The sequence below is a fragment of the Triturus cristatus genome, chromosome 8, assembly GCF_964204655.1.
Source record: "Triturus cristatus chromosome 8, aTriCri1.1, whole genome shotgun sequence".
In the NCBI taxonomy this organism is placed as follows: domain Eukaryota; kingdom Metazoa; phylum Chordata; class Amphibia; order Caudata; family Salamandridae; genus Triturus; species Triturus cristatus.
The window spans coordinates 1450025670-1450046155 of NC_140591.1; the positions used below are offsets into that span (position 1 = coordinate 1450025670).

The 20486-nt window shown below is 43.7% G+C and overlaps 1 protein-coding gene across 1 annotated transcript in view; it reads left to right on the forward strand.

Annotated features, from left to right (window-relative positions):
* The window catches only part of TENM4 (teneurin transmembrane protein 4), a 1193139-nt gene that overhangs the window by 1123990 nt on the left and 48663 nt on the right, over positions 1–20486 (forward strand). Inside the window, exons 30-31 of the mRNA XM_085623238.1 lie at positions 10418–10590; positions 17921–18156. Of these exons, the coding sequence (XP_085479364.1) occupies positions 10418–10590; positions 17921–18156 (409 nt within the window). The remainder of the gene's footprint in view (positions 1–10417; positions 10591–17920; positions 18157–20486) is intronic.

Genomic DNA, 20486 nt, shown 5'->3' on the forward strand with positions numbered 1-20486 from the left:
ATGGCGACTACAGACTTGGGGCATGATGAGCTTACACTTGACTTTTGTCTTGAGGATTTTGGTTATTTTTTGTTATCTTCAAAAAAACACAAATTAGCCTACCAATATCCACATTTACTCTATCTTAATAGTCACACGCAGTATAATCATCGCTGGCTCAGTCCTGGACTAGCACATCTTTAGAGAACATAAAGCACTTAAAACTTGGCTTGCTCTAACCACTCACCCCAGTGCCTCCCAACACACCTTTTCCACAATATTTATTCAGACAATGCTTCCCTAGGGCATCACCATCTCAAGTATCACTGTTGTCCCCGTCAGCCCACCAACCTTAATATAAGCTTTTCATTAGACACAGCAGAGGCCAATCCAGATCAGCACAAATTTTAACCATTCAAGGTGACCTGTCATCCGAAGGGTCATTCAGTAATCTAATCATTTCAGTCCATATCCTTAGGACTGCAACTACTTTTTCATCGTGCCAAATTTGCTTTATCGATATTTCTTCGCCAATACCCAATTTTAGCACATTTTATTTGTGCCACATATGTACTTTCGGCGGCTGAGCCCCAGCCAATGTATGACTATTCTCCTTTTCGCCAGTACCACTCTCCGCAACAGAAATGTCCGAGCCATCTTCCCCCTTTTCAGGTCGAGCCTGGGCAGCGCATGCGCGGCTCTGTGAGGCATGCTGTATTGAGGTAGGGACTTGCAGCTACGCCCACGTTTTTCATTGGCTTGTGTCCTTGTCCACTGTTAACTGTGGCTATTCATTGGTTAAAAGGCTTAGTAGTCCCTCCTTAGCACCGTCTTGTCTAATTTTGTAACCTCCCATGGCGACACCCCCTGTTACATGTTTGTTGAGGGATTGAGCGTTTGCTCCTCTTTGCGTAGTTTCTTTGAGTCAACGTTATCTGAAGAAGACAGTTATCTGGTGTTTGTCTTAAATAAAGTCTTTATTGATTACATGGTAGGGTCTTCATATGTAGTTTGGCTGTCTCACCTCCAGAGCTCCAAAAGAAAAACAGCCGACACGTGTTTCGCCCTATGGTCAGTACGACCTGGGATTTCTCAAGGCTTTCATAGTTGTACTAGGAGTCAATGCAAGTCTTGTATGATGGAGCATATAATTCTTCAAAGCATTAAGGCAGATAAATATCGTTTTTTCAGGCAGCGGAAAAGTCCTGGGTCAATCCCTCTCGAAGAAATTTTCAAGTGTGCCCCCTGTTGCATGTGGTGTTATTTGGTAGGCTTTTAATTACCGCCTCCAAGCACTATTTTCTCAAATATCTTTGTCCTGTCTGCAATCCTCCTAACAATTAAAAAAAAAAAATGTATAGCACACATTTGAAATGCAATGGGTACCGCATTTGCGAGAGTTTAAGCTATTGGCATTGTAAATGACAATGCCTTTTATTTATCTGTTTTATAAACAGCACATAAATAAAAGGCATGGTCATTTACAATATCAATAGTTCAAACTTTTGTAAATGCGAGACCTATTGCATTGTTTGTTGTCATGGAGAACAACCAGAATATATTGTCAAACATATACTGTACCACTCAACCTGTACTGTGCCCCAGCTTGTCCAGCACATCTGACCAGAAAGTCTGCACCTTCTGGCACTTCCACGTAAGGTGTTTGAAGTCAGCACCTTTCTCCCTACAGTGTGGACATCAGGAGGAGTGCTCGGAGCAAATCTTACGGAGTTTGGTGGGGGTTAGGTAAGTCGTATGTACATAATTGTATTGAATACATTTAAAACCCATCTTACTCAACACCTGTCCCAACCCCATGCACTCCTCATGCCAGTCTGAATGCCTGGCGTCATAGTGAGTTATCATGACTCTCTATGCTGGCATCAACAAATCCCTACTCCGGAAACTCCAAACGATACAGAACACCACAGCCAGATTCGTTCTTGGCATCACCCACCACGAACACATCAGCCAACACCTACGGAAACTCCACTGGCTCCCCGTGGAGAAGAGTCACCTTCAAAATCCTCACTCACGCCTACAAATGCCTACACAACAATGGACCCAATTACCTCAATGACAGAATAAATTTCCACGTACCCAAAAGAAACCTCCGATCCTCCAACCTCGCACTGGCCGAAACCCCACGCATCCACAGAGCCAAAGCAGGCGGAAGATCGTTCTCCCACATTGCAGCCAAAACCTGGAATGAGCTACCGGCAGACATCAGACATACCCCCTCCCTGAACACCTTCAGGAAGACTCTCAAGGCCTGGCTCTTCAGCTGAACGGACCTGCTAACCCCCCCCTCGCCCCCCCCCGAGTGCCTTGAGACCCTCATGGGTGAGTAGCACACTTCCAATCCCCTGATTGATTGATTGATGACTCCTCCGATGGTCAATGCCCAAAAGAATATGTTCCCAGCCACTAGATGGTGGAATATTCCACAGCATGTAATTCTAGAAGGTTTTCAAATTGTAAAACTATTGTTACAGGTAATTAATTAGTTTCGTACACTATACACAACACTGATTATGTGTGTATTCTGCCTTGTGTGCCTCTTCTTAAAATTGCAAACAACAAGGTTAATGAGTCGAGCCTTTGCCAGGATTCTTTCTGTTTAATATCTTCGATCAATTGGTGTCAATAGTGTGGTTTATGTGCTCCATGCCAGCCCCATATGCAATAAGCTGCATCTAAATTCAGACAAAGGGCTTTCTATGGTTTTATTAATGCTAAATCAATAACTTCATCCAGTAGTGAAGGCTTTTCAGACAGCATGAAGAAGAGAGTCGCTCTCTAGAGTTACCCATACCTTTTGAAGACCAGAACGGTTGGCTCATTGTGCTTCAAACCTGACTGTCTCCAGCTCCTCTGTTCTTGCTTCATTCACATGTCAAGTGTCCGGCATCTGTTGGCAGGTCCATGTCTGCAGCTATGATCGGAGATACATTTGGAAGTCATCCGCACCACCAGACCTCCACCGAAGCCACCAGACTTCCACCAAAGTTGCCTCCTCATGAGATGGCCAGGATTCAACCTAAAAACGAGAGACTCATTCATTGCATACGCATTCTATGCTTTTAATCTAGGTTGATCTCTGACTTTAGATCCCTCTCGTGTGGCCACATCTTCTCCACACTGGCCAGGGGTTGCCCTCACCAGCGTTTACAATTCTGATGCGTCTCTTAATGATGGTTGATGGGCCTTGTTCTACCTTCTCATTCTTCTACCAGACCAGCTTGTGTCCTCCACATGCCAAGGTCACTCTCTTCTCTCCTCCCTTTCGTATCGCCATGGATTAGTTGTTAAGCCCTATACTTTTTTTAAGCAAAGGCACAGTTTATGTGACGCCGAAAATTGTTACCCCTTTTCAGTATTGATTGAAGCAGGAAGAGGTACTGAGGCTGGCCCAGTCTTTACATTTGCAGACCAATCCTCGGTGTTATTGTTACATTTTTAAAGTATTTATTTTCTAGTCACAAAATGAAACATGGATTCTAAATATTGAGTCAGTAGGAAGTAAAAAAAAAACAGCATGTCTGCGATAAGGTTTTTACTTCCTGTGGGGCATTAAGGGACCCCTTCTTGCTTGTTTGTAGTTTTTGCCTGGGCCGTGGGGTTTTCAAACTCTTCAAGTGTGAACCATTTGTAGTTGACTTGTAAATACTGGTCGGGTCCTATTACTCAGTTATTTTGCATAAAATACTGTGGTGTTGTGTACAAGTGCAATGCTTGGTTGGAACTTTTAGGAGTTTGATGTACTGTATTGTATCAATTCGATTGCAAGACTCTTATTCAACAGAAGTAAAAGCAAGAACGAAACCCAAGCCTGCCCTTAATTACAGAGCTACTTAAATGCCATCAGGCTCGTACCTGATGAAATATCTGTGAAAATGACCTTTTTTCATCTTTTCAAAACCACTGTCAAATTATTTTAGAACGCTACTTGATATTCTCTGCAGTGGTGTCTGCAAAGGTCTCAGAATATGTAATTAACCATTGCACGTGGTTTTAGCATGAAATGTGACGCGCTCCCCAGAGCCACTCTTAATCCCCATTTACAGCATTTGGCAAAAAGAGGCATTATTTTTGTCAGTTTTTCTCCATTATTTCTCAGGGTTGCTCACTGAACTTTAAGCTGAAAGGATATCCATGCGTACCCGCCCTGTCATTACAGCGCTGAGAAACCTAGAGCTTTTTCATGCTTCTGTGAAGATTGCTTCCAAATCACAGAGGAGGAGGAGTGCACTGGTGAGAAGCGGAAGAGTAATGCACTTGTATAGCATGCATTCCGAGTGTAGTCAAGTCCAGGCCCTTCTCTAGATAATGCAACTTTCAGTTATGCTTGCTGCCCCCAGTGGCTGTTGAGAGTCCCCCATGTGGCAAGTTGAGAGTCCCCCTAAGGACGCCGCTCTGTGCCCTCCACTCGCTATTCCGCCTGAGCCCTATCATCATGTACCTGCAACCTAGACGCCGCTCCAGGTCCCAAGTATTCTCCCGACACTGTGTCCACCCACTTCCTGGGGCCACAGTACCAGCTATTGTTGAGGCCAAAAACGACAGTGCGCGGTGGTTGTAGTGATCACTTCCAAGGTCACCAGTATCATTTTTGTAAATAAGTGGAAGACACCAAAATGGCGCCACCACCATTTTTAAAGCTATCCTGAATAACTTTGCCAGTGTGTTTTTCGTACTGTTTTTTTAGACGTTGCTGTAACTTACCCTCCCTTGCTCTCACGGTTCTCGCGCCCTTCCAATGCAAAATGGTCGAATACACTGTACTGGATTCTAGTTTTATTTAGTTCAGAAAAGGGTATGAATACTAAAAGCGCTTCAACACCTCATCCGAGGTAGCAAGCACTATATAAATTCAAACCTTTTTCCCTCTTCTATCCCTCCGCTACCCTTCTCTATGCAAATAACTGTCTAACATATCCACCACTCGAATTACTTTCATATTTCACTATACTAATTCAACACATCCTTTATGGGTTCCGGAGTAGCGTGTTACTCGCCAAAAAAGCACTTTGACGCCTCGTCAGTAGTAGTAAAAGCTATATAAATGCAATTACAACACAATACAATACTGATACAACTCTTTTTCCCATATTTTGTATCGACCTTCGTGCAGAAATACTAGAATTTTAGGCATGAGGCGATCATACAACAGTGACATCTTGATTGCTGATGAGGTTATTTCCAGTGGTCATTCCACAGAATATGACCTTCTTCGACTTGGTGCAACACCGGGTCCATAGACCAAACTAGCGGAGTCTTTCCTCACACCATAGACTGCTCCAGATAGCATATTCCAGTAAAGGAAACAACCAGATACCTTCTAATGCGGCATTGCTTGTTGATATCGTTTGCAGCGCTTCATGGTTAATAGGGAATTCCCATTCCCTTGACTCTTAAGCTAGCAAAGTATATGCTCCTGATTGCACAAATCATTAATAAGTTCACCAGACATGCTGTGTGACGCTGAAACGGCACCGGTGGGAGGGCCACTATGTGCCCTCATTTACACTGAATTTCAATTTTTCAAGGCAATAGCTGATTTACTATAACCTTACTTGATATTGTCCACAGTACGATTCTGTAAAACTCTAATTATATCATTTCACACTTTCAGTGATGGCATTTTCAATTTTGACCTTAATGGAAAGAGTTATGACCCCCAACTGCCCCCATACACGTGTAAATTGCATAACTGACAGAGCACCGAACACCCGCCGGGCCCTTCTCCAGGGCACTCAGTAAGAAATAGGGAGTCGGTGCATGGATTGAAAGATCTTGTGGGTGTGGTAAGCTTGCAAGATGAGCCTGGATGTGTGGTTTTTCTCAGGGTGCTCTAGAGGACATGTTGATTGGGGCTGAATGTGTGGGATTTGTATTTGCGTTGGAGGCGCATTTTGATTGGATTTGTGTTGGACATGATGGACGCAGGAGTCTAAATACTCCTGGATCACAGGAATCTGTTCAACATTCTTGAGTTGGGAGTGATGTGGTCAAATGGTATTGTTCTGCGTGTCAGTTGTTTTGCTCGTAGTAAAGGTTTATGTTCTTGTCATGGTCTAAAAAAGATTGCATAGATACCTCAAAACAAGCATTTTTACAGAACTAATATAAATGGATCCCTTTCACATATGCATTAGTTATTCTGAACATCTGGCATGCGTACAGTCCACCAAGACCACTCTTGGACATCTGTGCTCAAGAAAGATTGACGGTGGACCAGGTCTCCTCTGTAAACAAACAAGGTAACTTTTAAGGCTTGATCTGCCTCTGTACCAGAAATTCATGTGCTCCAGAGTAAAGTTAAACTTGCACAACTGGAAGATGGAAGGGAAATAACCCTGAATTATTGAAATTATTTCCTATAACCAAATTATCTATCCATTAACAAATAGCACCGGTCGGGCAGGAACAAGGGGCACTGAAAGAAAATAATTGTGCCTGTACGCAAGGGAATGGCACTCTTCACAATCTCTTTCATCTAACAGGTTGTGGTATAATTTCCAGAGTGCACCCCCAGATATAAGAACTCCCATCGAGCCGTTCCCTTACACCAACTCTAACTAGGCCTACATATACGTGAATGCTCCTCGGTGGCTGGAAGCATATATAACCATAGAGAGTTGTCAGGTGGCTGTTGGGCATATTTAACCATAAAGTGTTGTCAGTTGGGTGTCTGGCAGATATAACCATAGAGAGTTGTCTGATGGCTCTCTGGCAGATGTAACCATAGAGAGTTGTCTGGTGGCTCTCTGGCAGATGCAACCATAGAGAGTTGTCTGGTGGCTGTCTGGCAGATATAACCATAGAGAGTTGTCCAATGGCTGTCTGACATATATAACCATAGAGAGTTGTCCAATGGCTGTCTGACATATATAACCATAGAGAGTTGTCCGGTGGCTCTCTGGCATATATAACCATAGACAGTTGTCCAGTGGCTCTCTGGCATATATAACCATAGAGAGTTGTCCAGTGGCTATCTGGCATATATAACAATAGCGAGTTGTCCAGTGGCTGTCTGGCTGGCTCTCTGGCACATATAAGCATAGAGAGTTGTCCGGTGGCTCTCTGGCATATGTAACCATAGAGAGTTGTCCGGTGGCTGTCTGGCAGATATAACCATAGACAGTTGTCTGATGGCTCTCTGGCAGATATAACCATCGAGAGTTGTCTGGTGGCTCTCTGGCAGATATAACCATCAAGAGTTGTCAGTTGGGTGTCTGGCATATATAACCATTGAGAGTTGTCCAGTCGCTCTCTGGCATATATAACGATAGAGAGTTGTCCGGTGGCTCTCTGCCATATATAACGATAGAGAGTTGTCCGGTGGCTGTCTGGCAGATATAACCATAGAGAGTTATCCAGTCGCTCTTTGGCATATATAACCATAGAGAGTTGTCCAGTCGCTCTTTGGCAGATATAACCAGAGAGTTGTCCGGTGGCTGTCTGGCATATATAACCATAGAGAGTTGTCCGGTGGCTCTCTGGCAGATATTGTCCAGTGGCTCTCTGGCAGATATAACCATAGAGAGTTGTCCGGTGGCTCTCTGGCAGATATAACCAGAGAGAGTTGTCCGGTCGCTGTCTGGCATATATTACCATAGTGTTTTATTAGCATGGGAGATTTCTTGCAGTCATCTTAACTGCTTTTGAGGAGACTGCAGATTGAACCTGTTCAGAGGTGAACACCAGCTCACTGAGCAGAAAATGTATGTCCTGCAAGTTGAACCCTGTTTCGAAATGCACGCTAATACTGGAGCTACATCACTGCACTTGTATGTTTGCTGTTACACTCCTGTGATATGTTAAACAGAGTTACAAGGAGATGCTCTGGGGATGGCATTTATTTACCATTAAAATAGTCAGGCTATATGCCGCATAACCCTTGTCTCCTATTCGGGTCCCATAGCATATGATGTAAGTTCTTATGATTATATTATCAGGCAAAATCAGTGTTTGATTTGTAAATAAATAAAAATAAGTGGCAGCACCCAAGTTATGTCTCTGAAGGCCAGTACAGCTTGTACTATCTGCTGTCCCTAATAGCCCTGAGAAATGCCAGCACTGATGCTACATGCAAATCATTACACTCCTACAAATGTGACAATTTTGGCTGTTCCAGTTCACCCCAAGCTATAAGAATAGCCTAGGCTCACTGGTATTTTTTTAAAAAACGTTTGTTAAGTTCTTAAAGATGTATATCAACTTTGTTTAGAATAATACAGACAGCGCCACCATGTATAGGAATGTCATAAAAATGTTGAGGTGTTAAGAAATAAGTGCTGGTGTCCTGTCGAGCACCGGCACAAATTAAGCACTGGGCATAATTGTGTGTGATGCCATTTTCAGTGATGTCTACTGTTTTTTTCTAAACTGTGAAAACCCTACCTCTCTTGGGTCATTGAATGCTGGCAAGTATGTCGTTGAGCTGTAAGCATGTGCCTGCTGGCTCGCAGGGTTCAAAGGCCAGATTTAGTTGAGAGTTGAACTTCGATAATGCGCATTCCTTCCCATTTGAGGTGATAGAACTTTTTAAGAGAAACTGGTATTATTTCTTCTAGGAGTTTGTGGTTTGTTAGCTTTTCTCCTCTCCTGTAACTTCACACGTCTATGTACATCTTAAATGGTCTGTCTAGCTCAAATCGATCTCAGTCTGCGCCCCATGCTGTTCGCCTGGAGCCACGAACAGGCAGGCGAGGGATATTTTTTCTGATCCTAATCCCTCACTTGACCTTAGTTCTCGAAGTGATCCATTAAAGGAGGGAAACATCTTTTGGGAATGGAAACGGGCCTTCGCCATCTGTGCAGCCTTCCCAAGAGTAATGAATTAATAATCAGAGGCTGACATCAGAAATGAACAATTTTCAAGGTGCAGCGCGAATGTGCTGAGTAAATGGTAAGAGGCAGCAGCCACTTAGCACTTCATAATCGCCTTTAAAACAAGCACTAGTAAAGGCAATAGGTCTAACCTTGACAAGCTGGTGTGATATTTCTTTAATTTTCACTGCAAGCTTCCTACACTAAAATAAAAAGAAGGGGGGGGGGGAGAAAGCATGCCACCGCCTAAATGTGGCAGCCACATGCTTGCTACAAAAATGTAAACAAATTAAAACTAAATTAACCATTGTAATTAATTGTAAATAATTTGAATAGTACTTATGTACTAGACTAGAACAGGTATAGAAAGCCTTTTTAGTTTTAATGTATATTGCACGAAAATATGACCATTAGTGGGGCAAATAAAGGTATTTTGGCTTTGAATTTCTGTAACCCAAATACAGTTTAAACAGACTAAAAAAGGAAAAAGAATGGAAACAAAAAAAATTGCAAAGTAAAGCATCAGCCCACAAGCCCTGGCACTGCAGTGCACTTCTGTTTAGGTGGCTGTACATGTGTGATCAGGAATAATGCCATCGTGCCCAGAGCATTTGAGTCCGTGACAGACGTGGTCTTCCCCATTGCCCTATGCTGAATGCTGTGGTGAGGGGAAGCAAAATGGGACTCATAGTTGGGCACACAGGGGATGAAGAAGGCTGACCCAAAGCCCTTTTATGTATGTATTCGTATGTATGTATTATGTGGGAGAGGTGTGGCGCAGTGGCCAGAGCGGCTGACTCTGGAGCATGGAGCTCACGGTTCGATCTCCGCGGCAGCTCAGCTCAGCACCGTGTGACTCTGGGCAATAACTCACTTAATCTCCCCGACGGCCCCAGCGCCTTCAAACCTCAAGGGGTGATATGTTCATGCTTTACAAATATGGATTAATGTAGGTATTTTTATTTGTTCCCTTTTTTTATTACATGGGGCTCAGGCTAGCGAAAGTTCTCTCTACGCCAGCTCTGAAAAGGCACAGTATGAGAGGTGTTAAGTTTCCGTTAAAAAACAAGGGGGTGTCACAGAGATTACATATTTAAAGAGCCTTTGATTTTCTATGTTATTCTTATGCGCACAGTGTCACAGCAAACAAAAATGAACACTTTTCATATCGATCTCAAGCCATGGATTATACCAGTAGAGATGGAATAAAAATCAGATATGGGCAGACAGATGTGATGTTGTACATTAGTTAGTGTAGTGGACGTGTACCCTTCCGTGCTACTTAGTGTGACTGTTTCATTGAACATGAAGTGTGGGGGTGCAACATGCGTATGCAACATGCTTGTTTCACCACGCTCCATATCATCAAGGCACCATGTTTGCAGTCCAAAGCTTTCATTGACCACCCAATGCATTCTGGGAGATATAGCCATAATTTGCTACATCCCTTATGCTGTCACTTGACGTCTTAGGACACAATGATGAAATCCGCCGAGTACTTCTTCTGTTCACCCCAATGCTGGCCTTTGTTGCTTTGTACGTAACCGTATTTGTACGCACATTGTTGCCCTGTCTCTTACACATTTTTTATTCCGATTTTCAGGTATGACAGCTTTGGACGCCTGACCAACGTTACCTTCCCCACAGGCCAGGTCAACAGCTTCCGCGGCGATACTGACAGCTCGGTGCACGTGCAAGTAGAAACCTCCAGCAAGGAGGATGTTACCATAACGACCAATCTGTCCGCTTCGGGTGCCTTCTACACGCTCTTGCAAGGTGAGCCCGCTTTGTACGCAGCGGCCTGTCTTTGAGGGCTGTAGCGATGTGCAGATGATCGCGCGACAGGACCGACATCTCGCGATCAGCCTGGAAATGTGAACAAATAATATCCCAACAGAATTCCCCGCACACCAATGACAGCAGAGCAGAAGGGGTCAAATGCCGGCCGCAAGGCCATTGCGTCTTTTTTCCTAGTTTGATTTCCTCAGTCTTATAAAAATCTTTTGCAGTTAGTTATTGTTACTAGTGCTTTGTAGTTTTTAAGCAATAATATATGTTTTTAAGTAATAATGCATTTAAGGTGTCTGTTGTCGCTTGCTTAAATGATCTTTTGATGGCAATATAGAGTGCTTATACTTTCTTGAGCTGAATAAGCTTCCAGACCATATATTTTTAAAAATACTTCTATTATTTTCAAATAAATACAATCAAGTGTGCAAATGTGACATGTTCCTAAAATAACCAAATATTGCATGACAAATCTACAAATATTATTTCATTGTTTGTTAATCCTGTATATAATCTCTTACCAACATTCCAAGTTGGGAAAAATCACAGTAAAATAAATAGTAAGTTAGGCTGGGTTCCAAAAGAGGAAACTGAAGGCGTGGAAAGAAAGGGGCAAAGGGAAAGCATCGGGCCGCTCCCAGATATAAACGACCTAAGCACATAGAGCCGTGTAAAACTGAGATATTATCTTACATTAGGTTATTGTGTGTTATTTTGCTGGGTCTGGTGGCTCAGTGGATTAATGCATCCACTTCAGGGGCCTGTGTTCGACCTCATGGTCACAGGTTCAAATCTGGGCAGGTACTCAGCCTTTCATCCAACTGAGTACCATTGAGTTAGGTAACAATAAACATCTGTTATTCAGCGCCAAGATACCCTGTTAGGGGTGAACGTGCGCTTTTACAAATACACATGTTATGTTTATTTTATGCTGTTTATGCGGTGCATTTCTGTGGCGCCATAGTGCATTTGTAATTCGGGTACCCTTTTCGGCTTTGGGATGCCTGTTGACTGAAGACAAAGTGATCTGTGTACACGGTATTTTGCTGTGTGTTGTGTTCTTTAGAGGTGATCTATGGCTGTAATAGTGCCCTTGATTACAGCAACAATTGGAATTACGTTATATTACAAATCCCAATGCTTTTTACACGCTTCGTGCTTTTCTTTATCGATTTAGATTGGCTGGGCAGACGTACCCTGCAGGTGAAGGAAAGAAAGTTGCAGAACTTTTCACTCATTCAGCCTCTACCCCGCAGCACTGCTGATTGACTTTGTGTGCCAGTCAGTCGGAGGTAGCCTTGTTTTGAGAAAGAGACTCCTTAGGAACTTTTCACAGACATCCTAAGCGCTGTGGTGTACCCTCTGATGACCAAGACAAGATTAGCTAGCCAACCTGTGAAGATCTATGTGCCTTCTTGTCACCTTTGCCCTTTCATTTTTTAATTTCAGTAGTTCTTCCCCCCCCCCCCCCCCATGTTATGGTTTCATTAAAGGCCCAGCCCACGTAAAATTTGATAAATGGTTTGAGGCAGGCCTTGTTCTCATATCATTTTAAGTTTAATGGCAAGATAGATAAGGAAGCGAAGAGTCTTCCTAGAAGTGTGAGTTGTCTCCGTGTTTAAGCTAAAAGTCTGAACGCCAATCAAAACACCTCTGCCTATACATAAAAACACAGCGAGTGCCTGTGAAACTCTCCGTCACCTCTGCTGTTTCCTATTGCTCTCTAGTAAACACTTTCAAATTTGCCCTGTCTCAGATAGTTTCAGGAACGTCAAATTAATTCTATCTGGCCAATAGTATTGCACCAAAGTTCTCACCACATGGGCAGTAAGCCTTTTTTGTCACCGCCTTCGTACACAGTATGGTTTTACCAGTGACGTAGCTGGGTTGCCAGCGCGCGGGACTCGGCACAGAAGCCAACTTTTTGAAAAATAGAACTTCGCAGCCAATTCCTAAAAATGTTGCGCCCCTAAGAATTTGGCACCCCGCGCAACTGCCTCTGGGTTTCACTGCCTCCTTTGCCAGTTCTCTCAATCAGTGTCCCAGATGCCATGTGTAGCTGCTTGAGGAATAAAGATCTCTCTGGAAAGACTCTTCTCCCACGCTGTCCCATCTGCAGGTTACAGACACTGGCAGGGAGTGCCAAGCGTCACCAACAAGGTGGCGTAGGGTTGGCTGAAAAAATCAAAGGATTAGGAGATTAGGGCAAATGATGAAGCCACTTTTAAAAAAAGCCGACATTTTCTATGTTATTGATGCCTTTGTTAATACATCTTTCAGAAAGGACCAAGGCAAGTCCAGGTTGCTGAATGTCTGTCAACGTCAGCCCAGATGTTGCTTTCCTTGTGATACAAATTGCACCACTGAAGTACATACATTTCATGTAACTGGGAGCGAGTTATATGTAGTACTTTCCAGCAGGAAAAGTGTAGCCACGCAGTCGTATACAGTGCTCCAAGGAGACCTACCAGACAGGGGATCATAGAGTGTAATTACTTAAAGGCAAGAGTTGGGGCAAAAGGAAGACTAGCTGTGTCCATGCTAATAGCGTGAATGCGCTGCGTGCAAGCTTTTCATTGTCTTGTACTGTTGTGCGCGTATCCTTTATGAACGCTGCAGACATTGCACTGGTAGATACTGCTTCACTGCATGGTAGGATTGGCTCTATTGGTCCATTCCAGGCTCACGCGGAAGTTCCTTGGCTAGCTCACAAGAAGCGCTTCCACAGCTCTTCCATTAGGCTCCAGACTTGTCGAGTGCTGTCAAAATTGTCAGTAGTTTTCTTGATGGTCTTTCTAGGGAGCTGGCGAGCACAGTGTGGCACGCGGGGGAGCGAGATCATTTACAACTGACATGAAGATTCACCAGAGCTACTTGTGAGCTTCAGGGCTATGAATTTGTCGCTTACGCATAAAGAAAGGGTGTAGTCTTAGATTATTCTTTCTGGGATCATCCTAGTTGAAAGAAAGTGACATAACTGCATTAGTAGACATTTGAAGTTTGTAGTCGAATTTGTTTTCAGAGCAAGATGTTTTAGACACCATAAGTTTGGTTCTGTGACACTTGCGTGGACCAGCTCACCATGCACGTGCACAGAGTATGACATCATGCTATGCAATTTACCTCCACCTCAGCAGGGCCTTGATTCCCTGCAACAGAGCACATCAAATCTTCCAGGTTAGATGGTGGTGGCAGATGAAAATGAGATCAGACTAGTCCATTATACGCCTGTACATCACCTCTCTTATGTTGTGCACTTACTTGATGTTCAAGTGGAAATTTGGAATGTATTTTACACTAAAACAATTCTGGATGCCTTCCAATGCTGTTTTCTGTTAATCTCTAAAGACTGTGTTAATGCGACTTGTCTTCTGATGATAGACGCACAGAGGATAATGCTGGGATAAGCCGTAGGTTGACACAGGCTGAGGTTGAGATGACTCTAGGTCGGTCTGACCTCGTAAACGGATGACAAACTTGCAGTTTAGCTTGAATTAGCTCATCCCGCAATCCAGAATCCAATTTCCACACTCCAATTTTAGTGAAATGATTTTGCCTACACTTTGTTGTAGTAATTATACCAATTTTGTTGCAACACTTTTTATACCATTTGCCCTCTTATCAGATGGAAAGTTCTCACTTGCACCTTCTAGTGGAATTAGGTGCATGATAAAATGTTCATTTCTCTTAGAGATTGTGAAAATTGCTTGTTTTAATAGAAAACATGAAAAATCAAGCAGTATGCCTCCGACGGCGGAGATTCTGATTCGCTGAGAGCCTAAGTCTTGACAGTACAACTTTACGTTGTACCACAGAGGCGCATCGAAGCCTGCGTATCACACCTCCCTGCAGTCCGCCTAAAGACTGGTGAAATTTACTGCAAACAGTGTTAAGAGGTAGAAAGTGTTGGTAATAGTCTTATTGTTCTGAGTTGAATGCAGTCAGATGGGTAGAGATGCCATGCTCATAGGTTTGCAGATACTGGACATGTGGCAAATCGAAACAAATTTGTGTCTATTTAATGTATTGACAACAAGCAAATCTGCGAAATGAATTGAAGTAACTGTGCAATACAGTCCAGATTAGGGACCTCCCACAGGTCTATCCCAAACCAACATGGAGGCGTAAAGAAAAATTAACAGGAATTTCATTACTACATTAAAATATGATATCCTTACAAATGCAAGAATGCTTTTTGAATGACAGTGGGCACTAATCGACAATAAAGGCCTCCTGCCTCAACATAAGGATGTCCTTTTCTCACTGCAGCCACTTTATGGCAGTTAAAATGGGGGCAGCACACACCGGTGTGTGCATTGCTTGCTCCAGCTGTTATCCAGTGGCCATTTTAGGTTGAGGTTATAAAAGATCTATTGTGGGCATACCTGTTTACAGGGGCTTACAGCCCTCCGATTGCTTATCATTTGTTGGCTTTATTGCTTCTTATTCAATGGCTTTTCTTGTCCCAGCTTGTCCATGTTGTGTTTTTGTCCCCTGGAGCATATCCCCTTTACCATCTCTCTGATTGCCTGGCTTTTGTTTTTCCACTACTCCCTTTTAGGGAACTTCAGCTTTCATTTTAACGTAGCATTGCATGAGAATGCATGTGTTTTCCAGCTCTCACCCTTTTGTGCTTCTGCTCTCTGAAATACCCAGCCACCAGGTTTCTGCCTCCCTCATGGGCTGCAACCTCTATCAGTGTGCTTTCTTCCCCTCGACAAATTCCCACCTGCTTCATGTTGGTTTCTTCCTTGTGTGTTTCTCCCCTGCCCATCGTGTTGCATCTCCCTCGTCTGCTGCTTTTCCCCTCCCTCCAATCACTGTTGTTTCCCACCCAAACCCTTCACATTGCTTCCCACCTCCACCTGCTACCCATTGCTTACCCACCGCCACCATCTATTGACCCTTTTTTTAGTCTTTTTTGGGCTAGAGAAAGCCAGGCAGCAAATTGCTGTCGGCCCAACCGCCTATAAAAAAGCATTTTGCGCTACTTAAATTTCATATTTTGAAAATGTTGCAATCTAACTCGAATCGGTAAATAAAAAATGGTGCTTGCGTCAATTTGTAAGCGCGCACGCGTGGTAATAGATGCGTCCACCTACAGAATTAGGTGGCTATTCACGTCATTGCGCTTAAAAAAAAAAAACATTTGTCCATACTGCACAGCACCTTGTTAATGCTGTACAGCAGCATCTAAAGGCATTGTTAAAGCCAATACGTTCCCAGGTGAGAACAATAGGCATTCTTAGTGCTTGTTTCCATTTGTTGTAGCTTCATTCCAGCATGCACTGGTGTATTGTAGGAATGCTCTACTTCCCTTTTGGCTCCCAGTGTTGGCATGATAATTCCCTCTTCTCGTCTGCGGCTCCCATTTTCAAAGAATAACAGTTCAAGTCGGAGATGCACATGCTCACTCCTGCTCGTTCTGTCATTCTTTGATGTCAAGTGCTGCTCTAAACTCCAAACTTGCCATTAGGCTCAACTCACTCCAGCACAGGCATGTTCTAATAGGATTGTTCACTTAATGAGCATGCACTATTGTGAAGAAGATAACTACCCTTCACCTAGTTAGTGGCCCTAACCATCTCCTCAGGACCCATATCTAGGGTAAAACTCTGAGGTGTAGATTGAATCTTTTTTGGATGCCATCTAGGGGGTGGGTCCGCAACTCTCCGCGTGTACATTGGTCATTTTTCTCTTCCCTCTTTATGTTTTGTTGGGCATCAACTGTCCCCACCATTTGGAGCTTAGTCCAGCTTCTCCTGACGTCTGACACCCCCTCACCAGAAGCCTTCATGCGTGGTCACCATCTTCAGATTCTTTTTGTCCGCCGCTGAGTCTGGATGCATCGCTGAAGACAATCCAGTAGTCGAAAAGAAGAAAGATATACTAAAGCTTCATCGCGAGCAACGTCGAGTTCTGGAGGGAAAACTTTGATAATGCCATTGAAGAGAAGTCTTTGTGGAAAACCAAGCTGGAGTTTGGTTTTCTGCAGAGAAGTAAGGAGAGTACGAGGATAACAGTCAACATCACTCTGTAGAGTAAGCGAGCTGAAACCACTCACCATGCAGGAGCCATACATGCAAATACACAAAGACAGAGTGGTCATGAAGACCAACACACACTTCCTACCAAAGGTGATATCCCACTTCCACATAAACCATACAACCCACATACTAAGTTTTTCCCAGTAGTGAAAGACTCGGCCAGAAAGAGCATTGCATGCACAGGACACCCGACGGGCGATAATGTATTATGCAGAGAAAACAAAGCCAATCAGTAAAGGAAAATGGTTCTTTATATCATTCTCATACGATAATAGAGGGAAAACATTCACTAAGAACACAATCTTAAGGTGGATTACTCAAACAATCCAAATGTCACAAAGGAGCTGGCATACAGCTATAGACCAAACCAAAAACACGTTCGACAGGAATGAAAGGGGCTACAATAGCCTTCCCGGCAAATGTTCTCTTAAGCAACATATGTATGGCAGCCATATGTTCGTCATTACTCGCACTCAAAAACATTACTGCATCGACTTGCAGATGAACAGAGAGGCACAAGTGGTGCAGAAAGTACTGAAACATTTGTCTACAAGCTCAACCTCCTCTCCAGTTCAGCCTTTACAATAAAGAAATCCACTACGAAAACAATGCACAGATTGTGAATCCAGAAAAGATTCATACCGCAAAATGACATGGTTACTTGCCCTTAAGAGTAGTTTTGCAGCTTGAAGAATTTTCTGGATTTACATTTGGCCACCAATCTCCCCGGGTAATGAGGCGAGCAAAGGTAAACAAGGGACTTAAAGAATATACAGCCAAGAGGCCCACTGGACACCGAATAGACAGACAGTCACTGGGGAAAAATGCATCGGAAGATGGTGACTACGCTTGTAAGCTTCCAGAGAGAGGCGTCGGACGTGGATGTCTAAAGCACCAAATGGTGGGGACAGTTGATGCCTAACAACAGCAAACAACAAGGAAAGAGAAAATGGATCAAAATAAAAGAGCAGAGTTGTGGACCCAACCAATAGATGACTAATGTATAGCATGTGAATCCCGAAAATTCTTCAAGCTGCAAAACTACTCCTACAGTTAAGTAACCATTTTGTTATCTTACAATAGTACCCACCCACTGTCTAACTGAATACCTAACCAATGACATAAGAAATCTTAAACAACTTTTATGCGATTAAAAAAATGTAGGAACCTCAGAAATGTCAAGATAACCATATAAATTAGGAGTTGCCACTGGATTGCCATTGTGTTTTCTTCTCTTCTGAAGTTCATTCTATTTATCCTTCTTTCTCTAGACCAAGTGCGAAACAGCTACTACATTGGCGCGGACGGCTCCCTCAGACTCATCCTGGCCAATGGCATGGAGGTGGCATTGCAGACCGAGCCCCATCTTCTGGCCGGCACCGTGAACCCTACAGTGGGGAAGAGGAATGTGACCCTTCCCATTGATAATGGCTTAAACCTGGTGGAGTGGAGGCAGCGGAAGGAGCAAGCACGGGGACAGGTCACGGTATTTGGACGCAGACTAAGAGTAAGTATCCAGAGTGAAGCAATACTTGACTCGAGATGAAAGAACCATGAATGGAAATTAATACGGACCTGGACCGGGGTTGGTGGTCCATTGTAGGTCCAGAAATGCAAGTTCCAAGCCAAACGTTCAGGACATCCACCTGGGAAAAATTTACATACAATGGATCTCAATAGAAATTACTTGCATAATCATTATTTATTATTTATTCTGAAATCTAGCATGGAACCAGCCCTCCTGGGGGACACTTTGGGCATCCCTACAGACGGCTGATGCCTGTCCGTGCCATGTAAAGGCGTAAAGGCCCGCTATTTTAACTTACCTCAACTAACTAACATGAATCCATCCATTCTTCTTCCCGTCCTGTTGAAAAAAGAGAGTGTCTTCTGTGCGCCTACAGGCCTTTGCTGAACAAGGCAAGAGAGCAGTACCCAAGCCCCATGCTGAGACCTAGATGTTGTGGGGAAGATAAAGGGCTTGACCCAAATTCCAAACATGAAGGAGAGATATAAGAGGGGGAGGGAGGGCACATGAGCACCTTGTAGAAAAATAATGACTGTGTTCTTTCGTCCTAAATATAATTTGAAAAGAATAAAAAAAAAATCCACATGAGACCTGGCTCAGTCCTTTTAGTGTTTCTATTAGCTGTGTGAACTTCGAAGAACGTGAGGGGAAATTGTGGCGCGGTACTCTGGATTTTTGATGCCGCTGTCGAACAAAGGGACTCGCTCAGCTACTGTGCACATTGTGCAGTATGCACCTGGTTCCGCCTGCCCTGTTTCTGCAGTAAGGGGAAGGGAGACTCACTCAGAAGAGAGTTTGGAAACCCATAGCACATCTTAATGATCCCACAGTCCTGGAGGAGGATAAACTAACCTTTGAGGTCGATGGCCATTCGTTGACGCCCACTGTCAAGTAGGCACCTGTTCTAATTGTTAAAACCGCCTTTAATTTCTTGGCTCCTGCAATTAACCATGTTTCTTCTAAAAAGAAGAGGCTTAGAAATACACCTAAGTGTTCGAGGGTACTGTCATTTACTCATCACCTCAAATTTGGGGAAAGCGGCTTTTCAGGTGTCCTTGTCAAAAATATGGCAAACGGTGAGATGAAATACAGCCATGATATTGCGGGGGGGGGGGTGTGGTGTGTCCACATTGTCAGTAGTGGTGGTAGGGTAGCTTCAACATTCGGACAATCCTCACAGGCCATCGTCTTGCCTACAGAACGAAGCGCGCAAGCGGCAAGGCACGAAGCGCGCGCCCAAGCAGTTGCTACATTATTTTTGTGGGAGGTCCGTTTTAAGTATCCGGGCCAGCACATCAAATTTACACGTTCCTCGGCAGAGAAGCAGGCTCATCTGTCTGTGAAATGGCGTAATGTGCACGGCCGGCTGGGCACACGCCAAGCTGCTGCATCATGCATTGCTTGTTCATTCGCTGTAGGATTTGCTTCGAGTCCAAGGTATAAAACATTCATATGATGCGAGCTTGAAAAAATACCAGCACTCCACTAAGTCAACAAGCACTCAGCGGGGATGAATTCACGAAGCCTGAACTGACCTTTTTACAGTAAATTCATCCTTACTCTGGTGGTGCTCTTGTGCATTCACACAGCACTGTGAGCACGCGGACTCTGGATATTACTCAAGCTCTTGCACTCTCTTAAGCTGTCCTTCGCGCCTCCCCCTCCCCTCCTGATGATATTCATGTTTTAACCTCCTGAGATTACCCTCACATTACTGGACCATCTGAAGCTGTTGACTCCACCTTTGTGGTTCAACATTACTGGACTGGACCTTCTGGAGCTGTTTTTCATTTGACTCCACCTTTGTGGTTCTTGTTATTGTCCCCTCTGAGGTTATTGTTTTGTTATTGTCCCCTCTGAGGTTATTGTTTTGTTATTGTCCACGCTGAGGTTATTGTTTTGTTATTGTCCACGCTGAGGGTTATTGCTTTGTTCTTGTCCACGCTGAGGGTTATTGTTTTGTTATTGTCCACGCTGAGGTTATTGTTTTGTTCTTGTCCAGGCTGAACTTCATCTTGACGTTTTTAGTATCTGCCTAGGAGTAATCTTCATCCTATTGTCACCTAAGATATTTATCTTTTCATAAACTCCCCTCTAACGTTATTCTTCACATGTTTGTCCTCTGGCCGCTTATTCTTCTCATTGCTGTCCTCTGTGATGTCATGCTCCTCATTATGGTCCCCTGTGAGGGTTCACTTCGCATTCTCCCTTCCTCTAGGTTATTGTTTGCTTTAGTCTACCTTCTGAGATTATTCTACATATTTGTATTCCCTACGAGCGTATTCTAAAGTTTATTGCCCACTGTAAGG